This window comes from Eucalyptus grandis, chromosome 3, assembly GCF_016545825.1.
Source record: "Eucalyptus grandis isolate ANBG69807.140 chromosome 3, ASM1654582v1, whole genome shotgun sequence".
NCBI lineage: Eukaryota > Viridiplantae > Streptophyta > Magnoliopsida > Myrtales > Myrtaceae > Eucalyptus > Eucalyptus grandis.
In genome coordinates, this window is record NC_052614.1 from 66508434 (window position 1) to 66534372 (window position 25939).

General features: G+C 37.7%; 2 protein-coding genes across 3 annotated transcripts in view; one reads left to right on the plus strand and one right to left on the minus strand.

The window, feature by feature from the left end:
• LOC104452582 (DExH-box ATP-dependent RNA helicase DExH7, chloroplastic) overlaps positions 1 to 25939 on the minus strand; it is a 74499-nt gene that overhangs the window by 3966 nt on the left and 44594 nt on the right. The window contains exons 1-29 of one of the 2 annotated variants that reach the window (XM_010067036.3): positions 24314 to 24654; positions 23750 to 23855; positions 23436 to 23626; positions 22551 to 22604; positions 21516 to 21666; positions 21045 to 21436; positions 19662 to 19880; positions 17728 to 17839; positions 17370 to 17543; positions 15927 to 16006; positions 14223 to 14345; positions 13959 to 14045; positions 11779 to 11879; positions 10779 to 10836; positions 10312 to 10377; positions 7263 to 7345; positions 6973 to 7156; positions 5920 to 6063; positions 5732 to 5833; positions 5490 to 5642; positions 4553 to 4657; positions 3943 to 4083; positions 3755 to 3844; positions 3608 to 3664; positions 3292 to 3375; positions 2464 to 2562; positions 2246 to 2374; positions 1664 to 1734; positions 1488 to 1557 (exon numbers count right to left, since the gene is read on the minus strand). In XM_010067036.3, the coding sequence (XP_010065338.2) occupies positions 1488 to 1557; positions 1664 to 1734; positions 2246 to 2374; positions 2464 to 2562; positions 3292 to 3375; positions 3608 to 3664; positions 3755 to 3844; positions 3943 to 4083; positions 4553 to 4657; positions 5490 to 5642; positions 5732 to 5833; positions 5920 to 6063; positions 6973 to 7156; positions 7263 to 7345; positions 10312 to 10377; positions 10779 to 10836; positions 11779 to 11879; positions 13959 to 14045; positions 14223 to 14345; positions 15927 to 16006; positions 17370 to 17543; positions 17728 to 17839; positions 19662 to 19880; positions 21045 to 21436; positions 21516 to 21666; positions 22551 to 22604; positions 23436 to 23626; positions 23750 to 23855; positions 24314 to 24640 (3753 nt within the window). In that variant the 5' untranslated portion in view covers positions 24641 to 24654. Of the gene's footprint in view, positions 1 to 1487; positions 1558 to 1663; positions 1735 to 2245; positions 2375 to 2463; positions 2563 to 3291; positions 3376 to 3607; positions 3665 to 3754; positions 3845 to 3942; positions 4084 to 4552; positions 4658 to 5489; positions 5643 to 5731; positions 5834 to 5919; positions 6064 to 6972; positions 7157 to 7262; positions 7346 to 10311; positions 10378 to 10778; positions 10837 to 11778; positions 11880 to 13958; positions 14046 to 14222; positions 14346 to 15926; positions 16007 to 17369; positions 17544 to 17727; positions 17840 to 19661; positions 19881 to 21044; positions 21437 to 21515; positions 21667 to 22550; positions 22605 to 23435; positions 23627 to 23749; positions 23856 to 24313; positions 24655 to 25939 lie in introns of those variants that run through there. The other variant, XM_039308989.1, reaches the window with a different exon arrangement.
• LOC104452583 (nifU-like protein 2, chloroplastic) overlaps positions 25627 to 25939 on the plus strand; it is a 49039-nt gene continuing 48726 nt past the window's right edge. The window contains exon 1 of the mRNA XM_039308991.1: positions 25627 to 25880. Within this exon, the coding sequence (XP_039164925.1) occupies positions 25797 to 25880 (84 nt within the window). The 5' untranslated portion in view covers positions 25627 to 25796. The remainder of the gene's footprint in view (positions 25881 to 25939) is intronic.

Here is a 25939-nt window from a genome sequence, read left to right on the forward strand (position 1 = left end):
CACCTTTTACCACCTAATGCATAAAAGACTTAAAGCTAAATTCACGATGAGTACACCATAAGACTTATAACCAACAAGTTTCAATAAAGTAGTAAGTTAGGACTATATATGAAAACATTCCTAAGGGAAACCATGGGTTAAATAAGTAAAATAGCCTTTTAGTGGAAGACGATATACATTTTCTGGTAAGAAATTTCTACGTGAACCCAGCCAATAAGACACAGGGGAAGCGGGGGAAGGACAAAACATATCCAGGCAGGTCAGATTTAATTGGTGTGTATCTTCGTATTTTTTTTTTTTTCTTTTGGGGGGGCGCACTAAAGTTTTGTGGTTGGATGATCAGCCCATCCATGTGTCCTTCAAGTCTATTTACCATGTTGGATCCATAATCCATCTTAATGGACATATTACGCATGCACACGTGTGTGAGAGAGAGACTACTACCCAAAAAAAGAACAATGCTACCCTTGCCCTTAATCTTTTGCATTGGTTTTTATCTGGAGTTCCTGTTGTTGGATGAGAAGAATCATAAGATTTCACTAGAAACTAACGTGAGCTAGAATGTCCCATTCCATTCCAGTAAAATAATTATGCTACTGGCATAACAAAAATTATAGTTTGAATTTCGAGTTAAGAACAAAATGTTCATGCTATTTGCACTGTTTTTTTTTCCGCTAAGATCTGATTTGTCATTGAGCACATCGATGATAAAGTGATCTGTTGCTCATAAAAACAATGCATTATCCATAGGGCACATCATTTGAGAGATAAGAATTCTAATCCATAACTTAATATTTTGGATATATAGGTGTCAATTATATACTCTTTCATTTAATCACAAAGAAAAATCAAAAAAGTAAAGGAGTAAATATAATTCTCTACAGATACATGCCATTCTCCAAACCATATACTTTGACCAATTTGTCGTTGCTGTCTTTACTCCTCTACCAAGATTAATAAAGAAACAAAATTAAACATTTTCTGTTATTTTGAGTAGCTAGGTGTCAATCATGATTCTTTAATTATATCACCAAGAAAAATTGATAAGTAAAGGACTAAAGATAATTCTCTACAGTTACACAATATAGTACCAGCAACCATAGTATAATTCATGTACCAATTTTGTGGTAGCTGTAATATTTTTTTAATAAGAGAAAAAAGGAAAGATTGTGTAAATGGTGATATTTCTGATAAACAATTTCTAACTTCACTATAGCAATAAATCTGATCTCTATAAAATCACCTTTGATAACATTAAATGTAAAATGGTTGTATTATGAAACAACAGTTACAGCTGCTTGAGAATATAAGGATATCAGTGCTTACAGCTACCCAATAGTGTAATTATCGATCATTGAACATCTCAAATTAGCATCCTAGGTTGTAAATTATGTACTACAACTAACTTTACATTATGCAATAGTATAATGAAGAAAATGCATAATATACAGATCAACTAGTGCATTAACTGCAGGTAGAACACCCACCCGGTAATTCTTGGGAAAACTGATAAGGCCAATATCTGCTAGCAGAGTTCCAAACTGTACCCTCATGTCCCTACAGATTAGTACCTCCATCAGAAAATCAGAAGGCGGAGAAAGAAAGAAGGTGGTGTTGGACCAGTTGGCTTACTACCAACATGGAAAGTTAAAGAGGAATTCACCTTATCATGAACATAACTGGACTGCTCAAAAAGTATGAATTGCAAAACTGTTGAGCAGCTTTGACTCCTTTCTGCAGAAAAAACAACGGTACAAGTAGTGAACAGCATGTTTTGGATAGACATGGTTTTGTTTGAAAATTACGTATATTATATTTGTGAGATTCTGTGGGACCATTACCAACTACTCTAAAAGCTTAAGTTGTTAAATGAAGGTGTGGTTTAATATATGAATATTCTATCACTTTCCCTCCACAAAATCTCACTATGAACAAAAGAGAGTTACTTCACTTACAGAAGTTCAATTTATAAAAGAGAGGGAAATGGTAAATAACGAAAAGGTAACTGGAAAATAAAGTCTCTTTGGCACAATCCACCAGGCGAATACCCAACTTATGAAACTAACTTACATGCAGGAGATATTCAAAAGGAAAAAAGAAAGAAATAAGCATAGAAAAGGAGAAAACATATTACGATCCCATAATCATTGTCCTGAACATGCATTACCACTACTTATCATGAATTTCATAACTCATGGTTTTGGAGAGCTATTTGAAGACCTAATGATGGCGAAAGCCAGCAAACCTCATTAAGAACTTTTTCCCATTTCTTGTACACAACCATCATTAATAGATGGTCGGACTGCCGGTCGCCCTCATTTAGATCTGTCTTATCGGTCAGCAACGCCAGTTTTGCCCTTTCAACAGTTTGCTTCTGAAGATGAAAATATAATGTTGTCATAGACTTGCCCAAGTTCATGTGCAAAGTCATAAAACAGAATATAAAAGAAGTCTGGAACAAACCTCATCCTTTGGGTACACAAATGGGGATTTGTAGCTCAGAACAGCTGATATTGAAAGAATGGGTGACAAGCAGCCAAAAATTGCACCATAAAGCATCATCTGGAATTTGAATGAAAATTGCAAATTCTTTAGCAAAGTGACCAAGGAAAGAAATAAAATGACAAAACCAACCTTCATCAGCAAAGTCAGGTTCTCCCTGCCAACATCTCACCATATATGAAATTTGAGAAAATAAGTTATTTGGTGGAGACAAGTCTTAATTATAGGAAATTGCAAAGTGGAACAAAATATACTGTGGATATTGATAAAGCATATCCTAGGCTGCAATGATGAATTAGCCTAGAAAGAGATGACGTGTTTGTACACTGATGTTGTTTATGTAGTCAATAGAAAACTTTACCAATTCAGCTTCTGTGATCAAGGTAAATCAGATTGAAATCGTTCCTGAATTATTGCATTCCTATGTTCCACTCTATATTATCAGAATAACTTCCAATGCATTGTTAGATAGCTCATGATAATGAAAGACTTTCCCATTAGGGGTATGCCTTGATCCATCAACAAAATTGAAACAAATAGGAATCCAAGTACTTATCCCCCAATCAGATCAGTTTTATATACTGGGACGACTATATATATTACAGTGTAAGGCAAATTCGCACCTTTTACTTTCTTTTAGTATAAGTAGACATGCCTTTTTCTCTCATGACATGAGAAAAAGTGGACATGCTTAATATTTCAGTAACTCTAGAAGTAAAATAAGCTACGATTTGTATTCCCAAGTACAACATTGGACACAGAGAGTATAAGTGTTGAATTCGTTCAAACCTTCCCTATCAGTACGTCAACTGGAAGTTTTGCAAGATGATATCCGAGAGGAGTCAACTCTTCATTCCCTTCCAATGCACCAACCTATAAAAATAAAGTAATAAATAAATTTGCAGGGATACCACAATATTCAAAATACCTGAATTCAGAATTAATGAATAATAGTGAATATCTATTTATGAGTATGACAAACCATCAAATGATTCTGCTAACATCATCTTTCTGGCAAGTTTTAAGGTAAAGTACCAAGTCTCTTTAGGTTCCTAATTCAGAACCAAAACTTAAGATTAAATTACTGATGGTCATTAAGAAGTACCTCATACAACAATGAAATTGCTGAAGTCATAGCCTCTTCTTTTGGAGGTTCTAAGGCCTGCCAAGCAGAATAATTGAACAAAGTAAACTAATATCTTTACAAAATAAGAGGAAAAAAGACACTTGATTGAGAACGAACACTAATTACCTTGAACAGGAAGGATTTTATGTAACCCAGAGAAAGTAGCTTAATCTGTAAGCACAACTCTACCAAGGGCATTCGAAGCATCTCAGGAGCCTTCCATCATAAAACAATCAAGTGAACACAATAAAAACAAATAGAATTGACTGTCTAAACAATAGAAAACCATCAGAAATCAATTCAACAATAAGCACCTGAAAAGGCCGCATTAGCTTCTCAAATCTATGATGTGTATATAAGCAGAAACACGTCCCCGGTTTCACACGCCCGGCTCTTCCTCGCCGCTGTTTTGAATTCGCTTGAGATATCCAATCTTCTACCATGCTAGTTAATTTCTAGACAAAAGAATCAAGCCACTGTAAAAAGTGCATAAACTCCCTGAAAGTTACAGTTTCTCCAATTATCATGACCCATTCCATTAGGTATCAACTATACCCAAGACTTTTTATGAGCATAGCCCATAAAATGTAGTCAAACAAAGGTGCACAGATGGATTAGCATATGAACATTCACACTTTACAGAACAAGATCACAAGCTAATTTAACTTAACAGACAAGTGAGCCACAAACAAAAGCTTATTTTCAAGCAATAAGATTATGGACATAGCAGGTGTTCACATACAAACAAAGGTACTCTAAGCATGCCACTTATTTGCATTATTGAAGATCTGCCATGAATAGTAAACCATGATATGCCAGATGGTTATTCTAAGCAATAAAATGCAAACAAGACTATCCTGGCACTATGCTCTACATGCTTGCGGTGCAATGCAAATCATAATAGAAGAGGAGTGAAGCACCAACCTTTTGCGGATTATACCGATTTTCCTTGTGCTTTCCACTGTCAATGACATAAACAACATCATCGATTGTTATACTTGTCTCTGCTATATTTGTAGCTACAATGACCTATGAAAATATGATAGAAGAACTTAAAGTCATAAAAATAACCAACATATCATCAACATGAGAAACATGCTCTTCCAAGTATGAGAAAAGAAATGACTTAAGATTTCTTCTTTCCAGAGAAAGCAAACGGTAAGACAACTTCTTCGTTTTCTGAAAATAAAGGTGAAATGTGCTCCTGGCATCTGCCAAGCACAGATGCAGCTTTCTTCACCCAGAACTTTTGGACCAATCTAGCTTTACTGTCTAACCTCCTAACTCCACCCCGTTACAGAAGTTTCACTCAATGAGAATCCTTAATTAAAAAAAAAAAAGGCAAAGTTTCTAGACCACTTGGGTAGAAAACCCCGGTATAAGGTATAAAATTCCTACTTTAAATGTCATAGAAGGTCTTCTTGCTTATTTCATCTTCATGGTAAGGCACTGTCTCCTAGGTATTCCATGCTCGTTTGGATAACTACCACCAATATATGATAACGTACCAAAAGAAAAAATTCTTAATGCATTTTCTATTCCATTTTTACACTGGAAAAAATGAGTGTCAATTTAATCCCTTGCTTCAATCAACAAATGTTACAAAACTCGTTTAACTGCAACTACTCATTACGCAGGAAAATTGTGGATGAGATGCAGAATCAAATGATTAGACAGGAAAACTTTTCCCTTCTCCAAGTATCTACTTTTCATCATATATATCTGTTATCGAGCAAGCCATTATCAAGTGTATTGGCCATTTGAAAAACAAGAAGAGTGATTTTCTGCTTAGAATCAAGGTGAACCGCAGTCAGAAGAGTGCTTAATCTTGGGAACTGGGAAAATTACAACAGAAGCATACCTTGCGTATATTTGCAGGAGGCTGTGAAAAAGCTTTCTTTTGGTCATTTGGTGCCAAAGATGAATGTAAAGGAAGAATCCAATCAGATGATGGCCCACTAAAACGATAAGAGGCGGTCAACTTATCAACTAGCTGATGAATTTCATAGACTCCCTGTGTACGTGGTGAAAGAGGAGTATTACAGTTTTTTCAGTATGAAAACATCACAAAACCGAGTTTCCACAATAATTTAAGCGACTTACGGGTAAAAAAATCAGTATTGCTCCATCACCACAAATTTCATCAACATGACACACCAAGTCTTCAAGAAGATCATAGTCAATGATATCCTCATTCAATTTTCTCTGTATAGAAGGTTGTGAAGTTGGAAAATAGTAATTGGAAAGAAAAGTAATCCATTATTTGATAAGTGGATCCTATTAACACTTACCAAGTTCAGGCGAGTTTGCTCGCTATAAGCTTGGTAATTACTTGGCTCATAATATGGATTCACAGGGTCTTCTGACAGCTGAGATTCATCACCCCATGCAGACAAGACAAGATTCTTCTTCCCTCGATGGTTGTCCACACCTCTCTGAAATGAAGGCAGATACATGACAATTAGAAGGGGGGGGAACTCTGCATGATGAACAGATAACACCCAAGTTTCCAAAACATAGGTTGATGAACAGATAACACCCAAGTTTCCAAAACATAGGTTGATGTGTAAGGAAGAAATTCCACTAATGAGATTTTCAGTATCCTTGAAAAGCAGGTCATAAAAGAAAAAAGGAAATATGCAAAAAAGGAAGAATGGAATTCCAACAACTGAGTTATCTTCTGGGAAGAAAAATTAAAAACTAACAATTTTTGTTAACCAAACAGGCAGCCTAAACAATTGGCTGACGAGGAATGACAGTGCCGTGTACATATACAGCTTGGCAGATCAACAAAATCAAGTCCATGGCTTCTGACAGGAAAATTACTAAGCAATCATGTTTATCCACATTCTTGCATGTGCATTATTCAAATGCATTGAATTCAACAATAACAAAACATGTACAGCTAAACACGTCCACCTTGTCCAGAAACAGAACACATGTTACAGCTAGTGCTTGTTGTCTCTACATGAAGAGGGCATGTGACTAGCCATAGAATGTCTATATTTTAGCAGAGAGGGCATTTACTTTACAGCCATCGTTTGAACATTATTTCAAATCTTTAATAAGGACTGAAGGTGCCAACATAGAACCCTAATTGTTTGATAGTAGCCATCACTTGAATGCCGGATGCAATCAACTTTTCAGTGAACACAGAAAGCAAATATATTTTACAGACATAGTGCTGCTGATGTTCTAATCCTATCAAAAGCCCTCCAGTTGAGAGACATAAGTAGATTCTTTTTCAAAAAATTCAGTGATCTTTTTTGAACATTCTCGATCTTGGTCAGGGCTGAATGTCAAAAATTTGAACTTGGAAGTTGCACGTTTCACTAGTGGGATACCTTGTCTTTAGAGGATGTTTCCCATCTTATAGAAGCTGGAGAATCTGAAGCAAGACGGTACTCCAGCGTCTCATGTATATCCTCCAGAAAGTATGTTGTCACAGGATGTGTCCGGCCTTGTGCTGTTATTACAGGGCAGTTACCAAAGTATCTTGAGAACAAAGCCGAATCAACCGTCGCAGACCTGGTAAAGGAAAATAAAGCAGATGCTAGGCGTTACCTAAAGCTCATCAATCATCATAAATAAATTAGTTCAGAATGATTTTGTCCACTTTAAGAGGTCAACTTACATTAGAATTACTTTCAGCACCCGCCCATTGTGAGCAGACTGTCTCTCAAGAAGATTCTTCAAGACAATAAGTAGAAAGTCGCCCTGTCACGGGGAAGAAACTGGTCAACGTTTTTCCAGGCCATATCCTTCATTCCAGCAGCACAAAGAACATGCTAAAGTTACTCAGACAGAGATTTGACAATTGGGAAGTCAGAGGGAAGGGGATCGGATAAACATAACTGTTAACTGTGTGATCCAGTCATGTGTATTCACACCATAAGAGAAGTTTTCCCACTTCATTTATTATTCACCATAATAGAAGAATTCCCATTCCATCCTCCTTAGGCCACAACTTTATGGACAACTCCTATTACTTACACTACCTCAATCTTTAATATTTTAACCTCTTGTACTTGCTCTTATGCAAGGGTGTCTTGAATGTATATATCAATATGCCTGGCTAGCCTGATGGGCAATGATTAGGTACAGGGAACCAGTCAAAGAGGCCAAACTTGCGTTTGCATATTCAGAAAAGTCTATGCAACTCCAGAGAAGAACGTGTTTTAAGAAAATAAGGATCATTGCCCATTTTACTTTCATCTCACTCAAATTTGTCCATTTCACTTCTCTTGTCATATGTTTGAAACAATTGAATGTCCATTTAAATCACCTTATCAGACTACTCTTTGTTCTTAAGATCCACTAAAGAACTTCATGTCATTCTCTATTAAATAATGGTCTAGGCATGTAGAGCAACAAAGTGATGGGTGGTCCAACTAATCTACAAAGATTTATCTCTTACTATGGCCTTAGACAGGAAAATAAGGTACCATTAGGATATTATATGAAAGAGGAGGAGATTATAATTCTACCTCTCATCAATGACGAAACGCATTTGGAAATCTAGATGTAATCCTTAATTTTGGAGGAAACCTCGAAAATCAAATGAACTGACACTTAGAATGTACAACAGCTTGACCTAAACTTTGACATCTATTTTGGTTGGAATTCAACATGAAAGTTGCCATCAAAGCGACTCAGAAGAGTAGAAGGCATCATGACAAGGCCCCAAATTCAGAAGAATGCACTTTAAAGAATAAAATCAGATCATACAGTTTAGGTGCAAAGAACAACTGAAAGTACAACAAATCTCATTCACTGTTGGACAGGAAAACATATAGTCACAAATATGAATAGAGTGATAAAACAATAGAAAGAAAGATGCATGGATTGACCAACAACAAATAGATTGGCCCAGCAATCCTTTTCCAAGTAGAAGTAGGAAACTCACATAGAAGGAAACCAATCAAACAAGATCAATGACAAAAGTTCCAATTCTACTAGGCTGAGTTCTAACTGGATTAGGACAAGTATCCTAACATAACTAACAAAGTCAAAACAATTTAGTAAGTCTGCTAGGGCAACTGATTTGCATCATGAACAGATGCATTACTCCATCTTCACTAAGTTTAAGATATTCTCTAGAGGGAGATCACATGTATATAAGTCCAATGTTGACATAGAATACTTTACCGCCCCCTCTCCACATGCAAACCAGACTGAGACCAAATGGAATCAACGAACAGGGAGCCACATGCAAAACAACCATAAAGCAAACCTGGCTCCGATAGCATGTTACAAATCCAACCTAAAAGTTTAAGCTATGAGGCGGAGGGAAGAGATGTATTAAAGGCCATTGTAGACCTTTCATACAAGCAATGTCGATGGTTTGATAGAGTCAATACATTAATATCTGGAACAACATCTACTTCTCTATTATTTACCCACAATGGAGATACCTTGAACTTGAGAATCGATTTTACATTCATCCAATTTATCCCCATCATCATTTACTTGAACTAACCACAAGATGATAAATTTTGTCTGCATATGCTTACATGGTTCACCACAACCTTATCTACTCATTTATTTTGCTCCCTTGCATTGCATGTAAACTCGCTTCCAATCGATAATTTCTATTATTGAAATCCTTTGTTCTCAAGCATGATAAAGTCTTTGCCTTGAAGATCTCAGAATCATTCTAGAGAACAAAAGTTCCAATTGTGCAGATGATGACTAAAGAATGTGAAGACACTAATCAATAGACAGCCAATTTTCAATGAGGAATAATAATAAAATGCAGGCCTGCAGGGTACCAAGATAAGAATTTAACTAATTGGTCCTTCACCAAAAACTTCCAGTCCATGATCTTTCAACAGCACAGAGATCCCTTAGTGGCACTTTCTTCTTGAAGCAATAACACTCTAAAAGATTGAACTAATATGGCATTAAATTAAGAGTAGATTGAATTCAGTTTATGGCTGTTCAACTCAACTTGATGGAAATGAAGAAAAACCCTCATCTTATGTTACAGAAGCTAAAATGGCTTCGACTATTTCAAATGTTTCCGACCAATATGTATCGCATAAAGTTTCCATGTGAAACTTTAAGGAAAAACGTGGACACCAACAAGATAATTAAATATGTTTTTTCTAAAATTTGCAAATTAGGGTACCTTTTCACAACTGACATAAAGAACCAGCATACAAGGATAGTACTAGATCATAAATTGATCATACTTGAGTATTTTGCAATTAGGCTGTCAGAAGATTCACCCAAAAGCATAAGCTAATGGGTAAAGGGAAAACTATATGAATGTAAGGCCCTTAGAAACCCCATAGACAAGCGATATAGGATACCACGTGAAAAACCAGCTATGGAACAGCATGTGTAGTTGACAAACAGGGGCCACACAAGCAAAATAAACTTAGAGAAAAACTTGGCTCATATAGCATGTTAGAAAGTCTAATCTAAAAACTTAAGCCAATAGGTCGAGGGATAGACTACAGAATATAAGGTTCATAGAATCCCCCATAGGCAAGCAATGTGGGACCCTTTAATAGATGAAAACCATTAGAAACATGAGGATAGATAAAACAGGGGATCCCCATTTGCTAAGTTGTTAATGCTCAGGATCCCCAGATGAAAACCGTTAGAAACAGCATATTAGATCATACAGACACAATCTCATGAACACGATACAGGTTGTGAAATTGTCACAAACTCACCAACAATGACCGCTCATGCACTTCATCAACTATCACATGGGTAATGCCTGTCAAGTTTTTGTCTCCCTGTAAATCAAAAAAAGAAAAAAGAAAAAGAAAAGAGGAAACAATCAGATAGAATCAGGAGAATATTATGATGACATCTTTTGATAAAACAACTGCTTATTCATAAAAGAGCATCAAGGGTGCCTCCTAGTACAAAGCTCTAATCCCTATACATTTTCCTTACACCTAATAAGCTCTTCAAGTACACTGTCATATGGTAAACAATCGCTGTCAAGTTTTCAGAAAAGAGGCCCATGTTACATATCAATCATGTTTCTTAGCATCTCCAATAGTGCAGTGTCAAAGGCTTTTTAAAAATCATGCTTTATCAACCAAAGTACATGATTGCACACATAATAGCTAGCTGCACAGCTCCTTACCATGTGCACTACACAGATGGAATTAATGATTAGACCACTTACAGAAATGCTCCTTAGAAGAATTCCTGTCGTGCAGAAAAGAAGCTTTGTCTTTTCATTCCTGAAATATTCGTGAATAATAACCATCAATAACTGAAGTAGAATAACAATGAAAATGACCATAAGGAACCTATCCTGCAGCTTGATTCAGAAATAAACATGCCAAGGAATGCAGATTTGCCGGCGCTTGGTTAAGCCAAATTAAACTAGTACATCCTAAAGGACTGGATCTAAGGTTACATTCCTGGTGCCGTTCGTCCTGAAACATACAAGAGCACTCAAGTCCCTACCTTTTCCACAACTGAGTTTTGATCAATGCTTCCCTCAAAGTCACGACCAATTACTAGTTCAAGCAAATTATATTGCTAAAATTAAAGAATAAAAGATCTGTTAAAGCTTGAGTGAAGGAGGGCTAAGGTTCCGAGCAGTGCAGTCGCTTGCTTTTCTTAAATACTGAGCATGAGGATAGATACGTACAGCGCAGCAGACCCTTGTCATTACAGAAGTTTCAGCCCCATGCATAGACTGCATCACTCTGATATATTTCTCAAACAGATAAAAGGTGATAGGCACACTAACATGCTGAGTTTTAAAGCAAGGAAGAACATTTGCATATTCTCTTCCACTCGGGAATCTCCAATTTAGTTTCTTCATTGTTGTTTCATTTTTAGTTCTTAATGTCATACTGCTTCGTTTACCTATCCTCTTGACTGCTCCTCCCTGATTTAATGCCAACCATTGTGATTTCTCTTCATCAAAAGTGGTCTATTAACATGAAATAGCTTATTTATCACGATAAATCTTGCTGTAAACGTTACAACATCAAAGGTTTAATTCCAAAAGAAATGAGCAAGTAAAAAGATTGCAGAAATCAAATTGAAACAAAATTCAGTACTGGTGAATGATCAGCAAAGCGTTACCAGTTTACCACCACCACAACCTCAAATTAAATCCACATTTACTTAGTAGACTAAGAGAAGGAGATGAAGAATAAACATTATACCGAGCACTATCAAGCCTAACTTGATAACCAATTAAAGAACCCCTAGAACCTGGGGAACCTTCACAACGCTCCTCAGCAACCCTTTCAGCTACAGAAATAGCCTACAATGAGAAATCAGAACAAAAGTGACTTCTCCACAAAGCTCCTATATTAGTGCGCTAAGTTTAAAAATGCCATCAGAATTTGCTGACAGGAATAAAAATGAACAAAAGTGATTTCTCCACCTAGGTATTTGCCATTAATTTGCAGTTAAGATGAAAGTAAACGAGCTAATGCTTAATTAAATAGTCCTGTGGTAGAAGACAAGATTTTAGAAGTATAAAGACACAAGAATGAATACCAAAGGCTGAATGCTGACAGAAGCATGATAAAAGGTGTTAGAATATTGATCAGAATTGGGGGTCCTAAGTTCAAATTTTTCCGGAGGCCCATTTGCCTCTCCAATTAAATTTCCACACTTAGTATTAGGCAAAAAGACCAAACTAAGCGTGAGAGGGAGTTTTAGAAAATTTAAAATTAAACCATACTTTCATCTAACAGCTTAAGCTATTGGAACAGCTGGCTGTGGTCCCACTAAGATCTCACAAAGGTGTTTCTCTACTTCACATTCTAGCCCCTTCAGGGTCCATGTACATAGAAGAATACATTAGGACATCTTGTGGAACATTGTTAAGTTTGGTATGCGAGATAAAGATGGTTCAGATCAACACTAAGATTAGCCAAGAGAATTTGATCTGTTGAATCCTGAGTCCAACCTGCAAGCTTTATCACTTTATATTAGTGGCCACATACTACCAATATCGTGAGGTACGAGATTAAGAACAGGGTAGGCTGTGTGTAAAGACCGCAGTATGTAAGGCATAACTTTTGGTTCATTAACTAGGTTCGGAGGTCCTTTTGAAGAATAGTTGAGTTATCCCTCTGTCTCAGACAGTTTATTTGTAGTTATATTTGCTTTAAAGTGACAAGGTGCAGTTTAATCAAATAAAGAAGGCCACCACTCATTGAATTTGCTTCCAACAAATCCAAAATCTTTAATTAGGTCAAAAGAATGTTCTAAAATAAGCTATAAACATTAGTTGTCATCTTTTGACACGACTCAGTCACATTTACCACTCAATTGTATGAGACAAAATCATCTGAAGGATTAATCAAACAGAACTCAGAGTTTGAATCAAATTGACTATCATGATTTTAACATTGCCAATTTGAATTGCTCAATTTTGACAACATTGATGTGGAATACTGGGGTATGCGGAAGGAAGTATTATGAGGAGAAGGAAAGGTTCAGAGCAAAGAGGATAAGAGGAGTTGAGAGAGTTGTATTTATCAGTTGGAATGGAGCTTACAATCACTCCAGTGAGGAGACAGCAGGAGTGACTGCCAGGGATAGCAAAAGCATCTTGTTAGCTGGAGATTGCAAGAGAATACATCTGCAGATGAAGAAGTAAATCAGGCTTAAGAAATCAACGTCAGAACGGAGCTAAAGGGAGGATGAAAATCAAAGTGGAAGGATAATTCGGAAATATTTATACTCACTGCGAAAGGGGAAATGAAGATTATTTGAAAGATAGATGTCCATTGTTCAGCAATTAACAGAGGCAGGTACAGAATATTAAAAATTTTATGTTGGAAAAACAAAGCAGATGGATGTGCTCATCGGGTTGCTACTAGTTGTAGGAATAGGATGTACTCCTAGAATTGGGTTTCTTGACCCCCAACTTCCTCCTTTGAAGAAGATGATGCCAAAGGCTTTTATGCCATAGGTGGGCTGTAAACTGTTGGGTTTTTGCTCTTTCATAACAAAAGTGCATTCCCTTGTGCCGGAAAAAATTAACAAAGAAATCACCACCCCTCTACACATGGACAATCTATCAATGCTTGAAAGTTTAAGCACTGACATCACGACTCAGCGTCAATGAATGGTGTTAAGAAACCACAGCAACCATAATAACAATGGAGCAGGCAAAGAGATAAAGGAAACTGCTAATGAAGCAAACATTACGGATCTATTCTCCCATTAATAATTGCAAGGTCACCACTGAGAGAAAATGTTGATCTCGCTGGCAGGAGAATCCATTTCTTTTATTGTATTGTTAGGTGCTGCATGGCTGTCGTCAGCTCGTGTCGTGAGATGTTTGGTCAAGTCCTAAAACGAGCGAAACAAATTCTAAACTCACCGCTATTCTTCTTGGCTGTGTGCATATGATGTTACAATATCCACCACTTCCTGATTCAATCATGTCATCCAATATAAATTGGGGGACCTACAATAAAGGCCATTTGAAAGCACATAAGGAAATGGCCATCAAATATCACATCACCACTTGAGAATAATATGGTAAAAATCAGATTCAATCAAGCACGTCACAACCCATCCACAATCATGTTTTTTAAATCATCAGAAAGCAGACATTCTTTCAGAAAACTAGTATAACTTTCACCTGAGTTGTCTTGCCAGAACCTGTTTCCCCACAAACAACAAGAACATTATTCTCCCTCAGCAGTTGCAGAATCTCACTCTTTGAAGCAGCAATAGGCAGCGCAGCTCTGGCTCTCAGCATTTCCTGAATGATACAACAACATTGTTTATGTATACTGAAGTTTTATTGATTGCAGAGAGGGAAATCAATAGAGGTTTTGCTATTAAATAATCAACAAGAAAGATTGCAAAGTCTCTGTGTCAAAACATGTCTATGAAAAACATTGCAACTCTTTTTATGGCATATTCATATTTTCCTGCACATGCTCACTTGTATGTTAACTTCCTAGCTTCTTGTGATATCAAGCCAATGATGTGCAAAGTGAATTACACCAGCCAGTTTATTGGTTGAACCAGGAACCACACCGAGGTCTAAACCTCAAAGCAGTTATGGTCAGAAACAGGGTCATGATCCGGGCAGTAAGACAGGTCAACTAAACCAAGAACCTATTTGGCTCTGTTTATCAGGGGAGAAATGCCCAAAAAAAAAAAAGAAAAAAGAAAAATAGCAATAGCAGTAGGGTTCAAACCAATAACAGTACTAGATACATAGTGCCAGTATCCAGCCATCCCTCACTTTCACTAAGGTCTCAATCAACTCAATAGATGACCAACAAAAATGTGAATTGAATACATCATAAGCTTTATGAAAGGCTTGAACAAGAGCATTCCCTGTTCTTTACGTCTTCTGCTCTCCATGTTTTTACTTGACTCTGTTTTCTCTCAATTTTTTTTTCTTTTGATGATTTCACTCTGTGAGAGGAAAAGTATTTTGTATTATTCAATAATGTTCAATATGCAAATAAAAAATAAACCCTAAAGATCCTAAAGACTAACCCCTATACTCTAACACACTATTAATTGAAGACAATTTCTTCGAATTCTCTAACTTGAAGTAGAGTTTTGATGGAGCTGATGAAAGTGGGATAAATATAATGGAGCAGAAGTTCTGAGCATTCAGGGGGAGAGATTAGATTCTTTTCAAGAACTGGTTTGTTTGATGGGACGATGGGCTGACAAGTCACATAGGTGGGGGAAAGAGAGAGGTGGCAAAGAAATCGTATTAAAATAAGAAGCAAGAAAGCTAAAATCCAAAAAGGAACTTTCCTTGGTATATATGCTGCAACCCGGCAATAGATAAACCTCTCCGATTTTGAAATCAAACAATAAAAAGGTCCAATATCATCATCACAAAAGCTTGGAAAAATTTTCTGTAGTCTGCCTTCCCAAATAATATATCAACAAGTCAAAGCCGTCATAGATCCTCCTTCCACTTAAATCTATTGCAAATCCTAAAGGATTATTTACTCGGGTGCAAAGAATGTTCACTCCAAGTATGTGAGAACATTTTTGCATGCAGATCAAACTTTTAACTATGAAAAGGAAAAGGGAACGACTAAGAAGCCAGTACTGTATTCATCCTCCAAAAAGACAATCGTTTCCACAAAAAAACAATAGATTTGAACCATGAAACTGATACACACTATGAAGCTTGCAATCCTTATGATCGATTTTAGTGATGATACCCATTATTAGTCTAGATGAAGATGATAAGTGGACAGGCACTATATTACTGAAAAATAGGGTGCAGAACTGCAGATATAAATATTTCAGACCAGATATCAACATTTGCTTAAGAGTAGATAAGAAAAAACAATCTACTGACCTTGTATTTCTGCATTTTCTTTCGACTCTCATGCTCCTTTCTCAGGTAAGAACTCTCTGCTTCTTTAGAGAGCTCTACTCCTGTATATTGGTAAAGTTAGACCATATTAAATATCTCTGCCATGCTCTTCTCCATTCATTGAGATCCCACTTTTTCATGAGATAATAAACATCCTTAATCAATTGATGTGAAAGCATTGATGTATGATTTGTTATGACAAAATAAGATCGCTAAAGGAGCACCTGCTTTTCTATGCATAGAAGTCCATGGCACCAAAAATCTCTAAGGCTGATTAGCTACATCCATTATCGCGAAATATCAGTAGCACTAGTTACAAGTAAACAACCGCCCATCCAAAATTCAGAAATTCAAGATGTGCACAGATACATTGACATGCTAGTACCTGATCAGATATTTTCAGCCCATCTGCAATCTAAAAGTTTGAAAATGCTCAGACATACTGACAAGCTAGTAATCTTAGTGATCCCCTTTAGCCACCGTGACATGTAACAATCATACTATTAAATCATAGTTTCATAGAAAATTTGAATGGAAAAATCATGGGAAATGTTTCTTTTCTCCTCTGGGCCTATCCTGCCAAATTTGCATTAAGCAGGGAAGTTGGAAAAGTTCTCACAAAGAAGAGTATGAAGATGGGGTAGTTATCAAACAGAGAACTCAGCATCCTCTCTATTCTAAATGTCCCAAAATCAAAAGTGTTAAAAGACAACCAATGCATCATGTGGCACATCAAGCAGTTCAAATTCTCACATCATCATCAGTTCTACATGAAATAACTACAATAATCGATCTTAAAATCTCAAAGTCATGTCTGGTGCAAAAGGCGAGAGCGCTATGGCAGAAGGGAACAGGGTGTCCGGCACAAAAGGCCAGAGCATGCAGAAGGGAATGGTTCTTTTTCCCATGTGAAAAACATGTAGCTTTAACTTGTATTATTTCCACCACAACTGACAAAAAGATATAAGGACCCAAATACAGAAGAAAAGATATGCATATACAAAATCATTCTCCAATAATTTCTTTCACCAATCCAAGGTGAACTCGAAAAGTCGATAACATCTACATGAACATTCGACTGGCTGAATAAACCACTCCAACCAGATGAAAAAAATGGTCAGTAGTGAAACACGTAAAACAAAAGCTGGACTTGGCTTGGGCCAGTGTCCGATTCAAGAGAATGTGTTCATGCTGATTTCTTTAGAAAAATCATGAAGTGCGAAGAAGAGAAGGCTGCAAACAACAAGTTCCATTAAGTTGCAAAACATCATTAGAATATGAGAAAACAACACTGGAATATATATGTGGGAATGGGTTGAAGGGTGCCAAAATAGGAACTCATTAGCATACTGAATGAGAGAAGACGCAATTGAAAATGCACATTCAACACAGAAGTAGACTACAGAACGCACAAGAGGAACATACTTTGAGTATCTTCATCACTATGTGCACTCTTGTTTTCTTTAGCATGAGGCTCTTGAGACTTTTCCTTAAGCGATCTATCAGTGACATCCACCACTTCACTTGATCTCAGCAATGAGTTTACAAAATCAGCTCTTCTATCTTCCTCACTAGCTTCACTGTTAATTGACTGCTCCCCTGCATAATTAAAGATGTCAATACAACAAGTATTGCCGGCGAAAAGAATGATTACGAACATCCTGGTTTCAAATGGGCTTGCCCAGTATCGTAGGCATGCTGATTTAGCTAAACATGCACAGTAGAATATGATCCAAAAGACTGAGTCTTCAAAAAGAAACACTTAGAATGGACAAACACTGACCTTCCTTCCACTGCAGAACAAGTGACGCATAAGGCTCTATGATCATAAGATGAACAGGAATATCCGGAAAAAGGTGACACAGAGCGTAGGCTGCAACTTTATTTTGCCCATCCTGTCAAAAGTTGGAAGGAGGTTACACTAGCAAAGAGCAGCACTATTATTTACATGAACTAAAAGCTCTTGGGTCAGACTGAGAATTGACTGAATAACTAAAACAGGCTTCTAATAGCATCAAAGCAGACACTTGATGAATCAACCAATGCTGAAGGAAAGAACATGCAAAATGATGCAAATTACGTATAGCCAAGAGGGTGCTATCAGTGCCCAATGTCCCTCCGTCACAGTATTAGAGTTCAACTGCTAGGGTATCAATGACACCCAGGGCAGTAGGTACATTATCAGATGAATCAACACAACTACTTATATGCTAAATTGAAAGACAAGTACCACTCAAAACAGCTACCTATTTGTTAAATCCCAATGCCAATCATAAGATATAAGGTCTTATCTGATTTTAAGATCATGCAAGATTAGAAATAAAAGTTGAGCATGGCCCTCCAAAACTTAACATAGATCACACAAACAAAAGAATGCTCAGTTTTGAGAATTGACTCTTCTCAATGAAGCTATTCTAGGTAAACAGCTTCCGAGTTTCTCTCAGGAAAGAAATTCTCTCTGGGTAAGCATGATTAGCGCCACATACGGCTCTATTTCTAGTGGTTGGTACAAAAATCAATGTGAACTCTCCATGAGGGATTGATTGTTTGGAACATATCAGGAAAGTCTGGGATTCTTTTAGCAGGGGATCAAATTCCAGATAGGTGAATGGATGTACAATTTATTTCCTCTCCATTGTTTGGTGCAGTAAATCTCCTCTTAGATCTAGGTTTCCTTCTCTCTTCTCCATCACTAATGATCAGAACACATGATGATTTCAGACATTTAAAGTGCTGGTTCTGGATATGTCACATGGGCTCCTATTTTTGGCAGGAACTTTAATGATTAATCATGCTTCTTCCTTCCTCTCTGCCTTTTACAATATCAAACTTGGCAGTTTGGGAGAAAACAAGCATCTTCGGTGTCTCTCCAGCAAAGTCTTCCAGGTTAAAGCAGCATACCAGCATTTTCACAACTAAAGAAACTAACTTACATGCGAGCAGACATATCTAGAAAGAAGCCAAACCCGTGTATTTGGCAACTTTCTCCAACCAAAGTGAAAGTTTGGGAAAGTAATTGCATAAATGCACCTCAACATGCTCATCTCAAAACAAGAATATGCATGTACAAGAGAATAAGTAGGGAGACAGTCAAAGACAGAGAGAGAGAGAGAGAGAGAGAGAGATTGAGATCAAGGTGGAGAAAACGGCAAAGGCACCATAAGTAAATGAAGGAAGGGGCCAGATGGTGGACCAAAAAAGTTCAATGATCCTTAATAACTAGATAGACAAGTGAAGCTGGTTTCAAAATAAGTTTGATGATCCAACAGAATTTTTTTAAAAGTTTGTGTGGGATTTTACTTTTTAATCTTTGTTAATATTTATCCAGTTTTAAGATAAAGAAGGCAAAGGAAATGAACAAGTGTGCAACAAAGATAAGAAATAGTATATAACATTAGCTGATGAAAGAAGGAAAAAGGCAAATCAAGGAACAAATCATTCTGCAGAAGGACTTAAGTGTTTTTCTTCCTTTGTTTTTGGCGCTCTGACCTAGGCAGGTATTGAGAGGAGGATCAAAATTGAACTCAAATCCTCCAGAGCTTCATAAAAGTGGAGCACCAAGTTGACCGAGGCCCCATTCCACATACCAGTCTTTTTTTCTCTTTTACTTTTTAAGGAAAAGCCACTCCTTTCAAGGGCTTACACACATTACCTTAGCCAAATATAATATCCCCACACAAAGAGGCAGGAGTGTGAGAAACCAGGAAAAATGCATACCTCTGCTGATTCCAGAACTTCACCCTGGTTAGGCAGCTGAAAAGTCACGAGTCCTCCAGCTTTTCTGCTTTTGCCTCTTCCGCTGGCTTTACGGACCACACTGACAGCATAAGAAAATACTTTTGATTCTCCAAGTACTTTATTGAACTTTGGTGCTTCCCACCCTGATTTTTGACATAGTTGATGCAACACAGCTTTTGGTATTTTTGGTGGGTCCCCCTGACAAAATCTTGTCTACATTAAAATTTGCAAAAGAACCAAGAGACAAAGTTGCACCAAAAATCTATTATTGTCTAAGGACCAAGGAGCCAACTTGTTCCAAGTAGAAAATCTGAACAATAGGACAGCTGCAAATTCAATGAATTAGCTCTACTACACATGATAGAGTACATATCCATCTAAGAATGAGTAATTCCTTCTCATTAAAGAAAGTATAATTTTTTTCCTCCACAAAAAGTTGTGTTGTCCAGAGAGAACCTCTTTTTCTCTAAATACCTTGAACCTTCTCTTGCAAACTTGGATCAATGCACAAATTTCTTTCAAGTCATATCACCCTATCTGGTAGCACACTCTTCTCAGATGCATACACAAATATCCTCTGTTGATAAAGAATACCCAATTGCTGCCTCTAACAATGATAGACAGAAAGATACTCTTCACGACAACCATAGCAAAGAAAATTATATCACAAGACAATGTCTCTGACTACAATAATCAGTATCCAACCTAGAAAAAAATAAACAGAATCATAAAGTAAAGCAGCATCTGTGGACACCAATTAGATCATGTTTTATCTCATCAATCATCAAGCCACCCTATATCAGACATTGCACTTCTTTTTAATCAAAGTTCAAAAACCTCAGTCTATAATATCATCAACGAGTTAGAAGCTAAACTATAGGCAAACATCATTTAGATCTTTTTTCTTTCTTAAGATGACTAAGAATCGATATCTATAATGTGTAAAAGCAAAGACAATGCAAGCAAGCAGAAACACTTAGAAATGATATCAAAATTGTTGTTCCATTAATTTGCTCTTCATGCACTCAGGGATCAATCAAGCTAGTTCATCTGGAAAGAGCAATATCATGAAAAAGCCAGAAGGAGAAATTTTTTATGGTAAAACTCAAAGTATTAACACAAAATCAAAATATCAGGGAACTCAAACAATGGATCTGAAGCTATCAAGAGTTTCGAGCAAGCTTTTTCACTTCCGTTTTGTTCGTGCTGGAAATAATGTTAATCTTGGAAGTTTATCTGTTCCTAGTGAGCTACATCATGAAACAATACATTTTCCGTATGATAGGTAGCAAATTCATCAATTGATAAGGAATTTTGTAGCATTTAGATAGCACCACAAACAGACCACAAATCCAGCATTACCTTTCTCCAGATACCCTCCAAATTCTTTTCACTGCATAGTTCTCTCATTCTTTCTTGCTTTTGTAGTCTCAAAACTTCCGAAGTGACCAGCTCATTCTCCGGTGCATCATCTGAGAATAGCCCGCCAAGCTCTACTTCTCCTGATTCACCTTCTGTTGTGTTCTCTTCATGAATAGGTGGCGTCGGGAGGGTAGGTGTCTGAAGAGAATCTCGGGGGCCCAGGGAAGCCACCCTCCCGTCAACTTCAGTAACATCCACATGTGCAGACGAAGAAGACGAAAGACTGATATGTGTTGATCCTGTCTCCAGGTGCTCTGAGGGTAGCGAACCAGTCTCATTCTCAGAAACATGTTTGTAAGCAAGGTCCTGTGCCAACATGTCCTCAGATAATCCTGCTTGTGATGGTCAAGAGAACACAATTATTACAACATAATCAGAAAAGAATATAAATCATAAAAGCAATAAACGGACCTAGAGCAGACAACTCTTGCTTGAGGTTACGGATAATTAAGCCTGCCTTTTCCTGGCTGCTCTTATCTCTTTTTTCTTTAGCTCTTGAAGCATCCAAGCGAGCAGCATGGTACTCTCTGGCAATGTCATCATAGGACCTTGGTTCGCGTATCTATAGATTGCCAAAGAAAGACAGATGTGAAGATACAAAAAAGTAAGGGTTGCCCAAAACAGCAGTCAATCTGAAACTCCTTGCACTTAATAAAATCTTCACAACTCAGTACCATCTGATCCTTAAATCAGCTCCTTCTTTGTAAAGGTACTAAAAAGTCACAAGCACGGCCAGAAATGACTTTGTAATCTGAAACTTCTGGCACTTAATAGAAACTTCAAAAAACAGTTTCACCTAAACCATACAGCAACTCACAAGCAATGAACATCTCCATCATGAAGATGACAAGTGAAAATTGCAGGAGAAAACACATACAAGTACATAATTATCTCGTTGAAACTGTGAAAACATTTGCATTACATAATTAAGACCCTCTGAAGGTCTCAACAAACATTTCAGATCAAGACAACAAGGTATTAGCAGTGCCTCAAACACAAAGATTTCATCAGAGCAAGAGAGCCTTTGAAAGAGATTTGACTGAAAACCTTTGGTATAGTGGAAACAGGCATGTGGATGTAAATGCATTGATGGACATTGTAGATGCTTTGTCCTATGTTTGAGCTCCTTTTCATTTGTTTTCTTGAGTAATCATTTGGGTTTATACCCCTTAATGCCTTGTAATTAAATTTATTTACCCAGAAAAATATCTGGTTTTTCCCTGATAAAATATTTAGTATGAAGGATGGTAAGAAAGGAAAAGAAAAGAAAAAACCCATATACCACATCAATTCACTCACAAGTATCTCGTTTCCTTGAGTTTATAATACTCGAAAGTTGTCTCAGCATAGTGGGCAATTTCATCAGCACTAATATTCAATAAAAAGAAAAGCAATTTAAACTGCATTATAAGACAAAGCAATTAAAACTATAAAGCAAAAATATACCTTTTGCAAGTGGCCTTCGTCAACCATGCGATCTTCCCAGGTATCAGAACTATCCTGATGATGCAATACAGCATCAGGAAACAAAAATAAAAAGTTATGACAACCAAAAAAATCTGTGAAGATAACATAGAAAAGTAAACACGTGTAACTCCATACTTTCAGCAGGGGAAAATTAAAATTTGCGACATTGTCAACCACCACCATATAACAAGTCCAGGGGTGATTGATATGCAAGTGGATCAATTCAACGGCAGGCCCGTCAGTTAGAAACAAGCAAATTCCTGGTTGTGAACCAGACAACTTCCACTTTTTCTTTTTCTGTAACAAATCAAATAACAACGTCTAATATAAAATCTCATCTTTTAAACAAGAGAATTAATCTGGTTGAGTGATCACGTGGATGTGTTTCCATGTTGGAGCCCATTGTCCAAATCTTAGTAAGTCATTTTGCTAACTTCTATGAAGAAAGAAAACCGATTAAAAGCCGATTCAACCGTGGAACTGCCCCTATGAGACCAGGGACGTTTTTCGTGTAAGCATACCACTGGTTCCAGCCTATGCTCAAGTTAAATCAAACTAGCTGCGCAACCTCATCTGAGTTTCAATGTCATATGCAGAATTACCAAACAAAAGTTCGATAAATAGAAGAATTCTCTCGGCAAATCCACAAGTATACTCAGAAAAGAACTAAATAGTAGCAGCACGCATGTAATCCAATTTGAAAGGAATACAAGAAAATTTTCCAAATTCAACAGCAAAAGTGATTAAGTTGTTCTGACTTAATTTTTTTCTAATTAATAGGAAATAGAAAAAATCAATAAATATATCGACATCATTAAGCAAAATGCAAAAATAACACAACTTCCAAATTATACTTGAACCAACCTCTTCCTGCTGTTCCACATATCGTTTAATCCAATCTGCTTGGGATTGTTTGTGGGAATCCAAACTCTCATTGTCCCGATTGCCCTTAAGCTTAACAGAATACTTGGCAGCGTCTTCATCGACCCTTGAAGATGGTTCCACTGAAGGTGTCCAATCTTCCCGTGCTGATACAAGGACATTGACAGATCCTCCTAACAGAAAATACACAGCGCAGCATTCGGTCATACAGGATCTAGCTCGCCCATGCGGTAACACAGACTCAATCTACTCAAAAACTCCACGAGCTATGAGTTCACTGGTCATGTTATATTTACCTGTACTGGCAAGTGAAGAGACCCCACTGGAGAATTTCAGAGGAAGCTCGTTCCCGGGCAAATTCAAGCATAACCAATCAAGAGCAGCCTCAAAAGTGGCATTACCCTGCCCATTTTGCAAAAAGGATAAGAAAATCATAAACCCCTGCGCCGCACTAAATTGGTAAAGAGTTTAAAACATCACTGTTTCATTGGAACAACCACTCTTAACAGCTCTCTAAAAAACGTAAGAAAAGGTTGGGCAAAATCTTTTTTTGACGAGCAATAGGTAGTCTCTGAACAGCTACTAAGTAGCGTAGCATGAATGCTTTCGTCTTCGAACAAACCACTCTACTACATTTTAAGAAACCTAGATTAACATAGTAAGCCGAGCCTTCTAAATCAAAGGACCACGCAATCCGACATCATCTTGTGGGTCCGCTCTTATTCTCAGCGCTGATCGACAAAACTCCTGACGAAAAAAGTTATCGAAAGCAGCCAGATCATGAAATTTCCCACTGTACACAGTCCTCGGCGACTGATTACGACGAAACTGAATTGACATTTGGGAATTCACATCGAAACCTTGAGAGCAGAGAGCGCTCGTTCAATCTGGTCGTTGGAGAAGCCCTCGCAGGAGAGCTTCTCGTAGGCGGACTTGAGGCGCTTGGCCTTCTGGGCATCGGAGAGGCAATCCCCGGCGCCGCCGGCATCGGGCTCGGCCGATCGGCCGGAGCCGGCGGCGGCGGCGTTGTTGAGCAGGAGGCGGCGGAGGCGGCTCTCGTTCTCGGCCGACAGCTGGAGCTTCGGACCGGAGGAGGAGGAGGAGGGTTTGCCGCCGCCGCCGCCGCCGCCGCCGCCGCCGCCGGTCTTCTGCTTCGGTTTCTGCGGCTGCTTCTTCTTCGGAGCCATTTTTTTTTCTACTTGCTTTCTTCTCCGAAAACGGAGGGAAAAAGGGAGCGAGGAAGCATTATATACTGTTGCATCAGGAACTTACTTTACGTGAATTACGCGTTAGCCCCTACATTTTTGGCTTAATTTCATTTTGCCCCTCAGCTTTTTGGGTTTTTCATGGGGGATTGTCAATTTATCAACTCGAGTCTAGTTACTTGGAAAAAAAAATTTAATTTCGGTTGAATCGATTTCGGGTGTTTTTCTTGTTAGTAAAGATTGATTATCGAGATGGAAAAATAAAGTGAGAGAGAGATGTCTTGTGCAAGTGATGGGATCCAATGGTCGCATAATTGGAATTAAAATATGGCAATAAAACTAGATGAAAAGCATGAAGTTTCTAGAATTAATTTAAAGAGAGAGCCAAAATGAAGCTAATATAATCAATGGGGCAACTTGTATGAATACACTTTTAATTTAGACAGGATAACGCCATAAATCCTAAATTACGTTTTTTTAGACCAATTCCTTAAATTTTTTTTCCCACTAATATATATTTGCAAAAGTTTCGATAACATAAAAAATAGTTTGGGGAATCAATAAAACAATAACGTGACTTATAATTTTGCCGATATTAATCCTTTAAGAAATAAAATTAAATATGAAAATTAAAAATCATCATGATTCTATGCCTCTATCGACACAGGCAAGAGATTAACGAGCTAGTCCTCCCACTTCACCGCCACACCAACCAACTCTTTTTTTTTCCTTCTCCCCTCCTCTTCTTTTGCTCGTGACACTAACCAGATTCGCTCGCTTCTTGTCCTGTCATTGTACATGTCCGTCACAATTTTTCCTTCCCATTTTGCAAAAAAGTTATTAGATTGGTCCCTGAAGCTGAGATGCTACCTTTGTCTTTTAGTCCTCTGTCCCACAAAAATCCTAATTTCCCCCTAATTTTTCCTCCCTTCTTTGCACCAAACCCAAATAACAAAGAGCCGAAAATCGCCGTCTGCAAACATAACCATCTCCTAGAGAGAGAATTCAATTTCGACTGCGATTCCTCCTCCTTCTTCTTCTGCGCTGCGATCGATTCAGACCATCGATCCTGTCTTGCCCATCCCGACGTCGTGTCGGGACCTGCCTCGCCGTCCGCTTGTTACCCGGCAGCAAAAAAATGCAAACTTTGGCGGCGAACCGGCCCTGCTGCAGGTTCCACCGAACCCTGGAACCGCCGTCTTCTTCTTCGCCGGCCGCCAAGGTCACGCCTTTTCTTCGGTTCTTGCTTTTGCTCATGGAATGTAATCGTGGGTAGTTTTT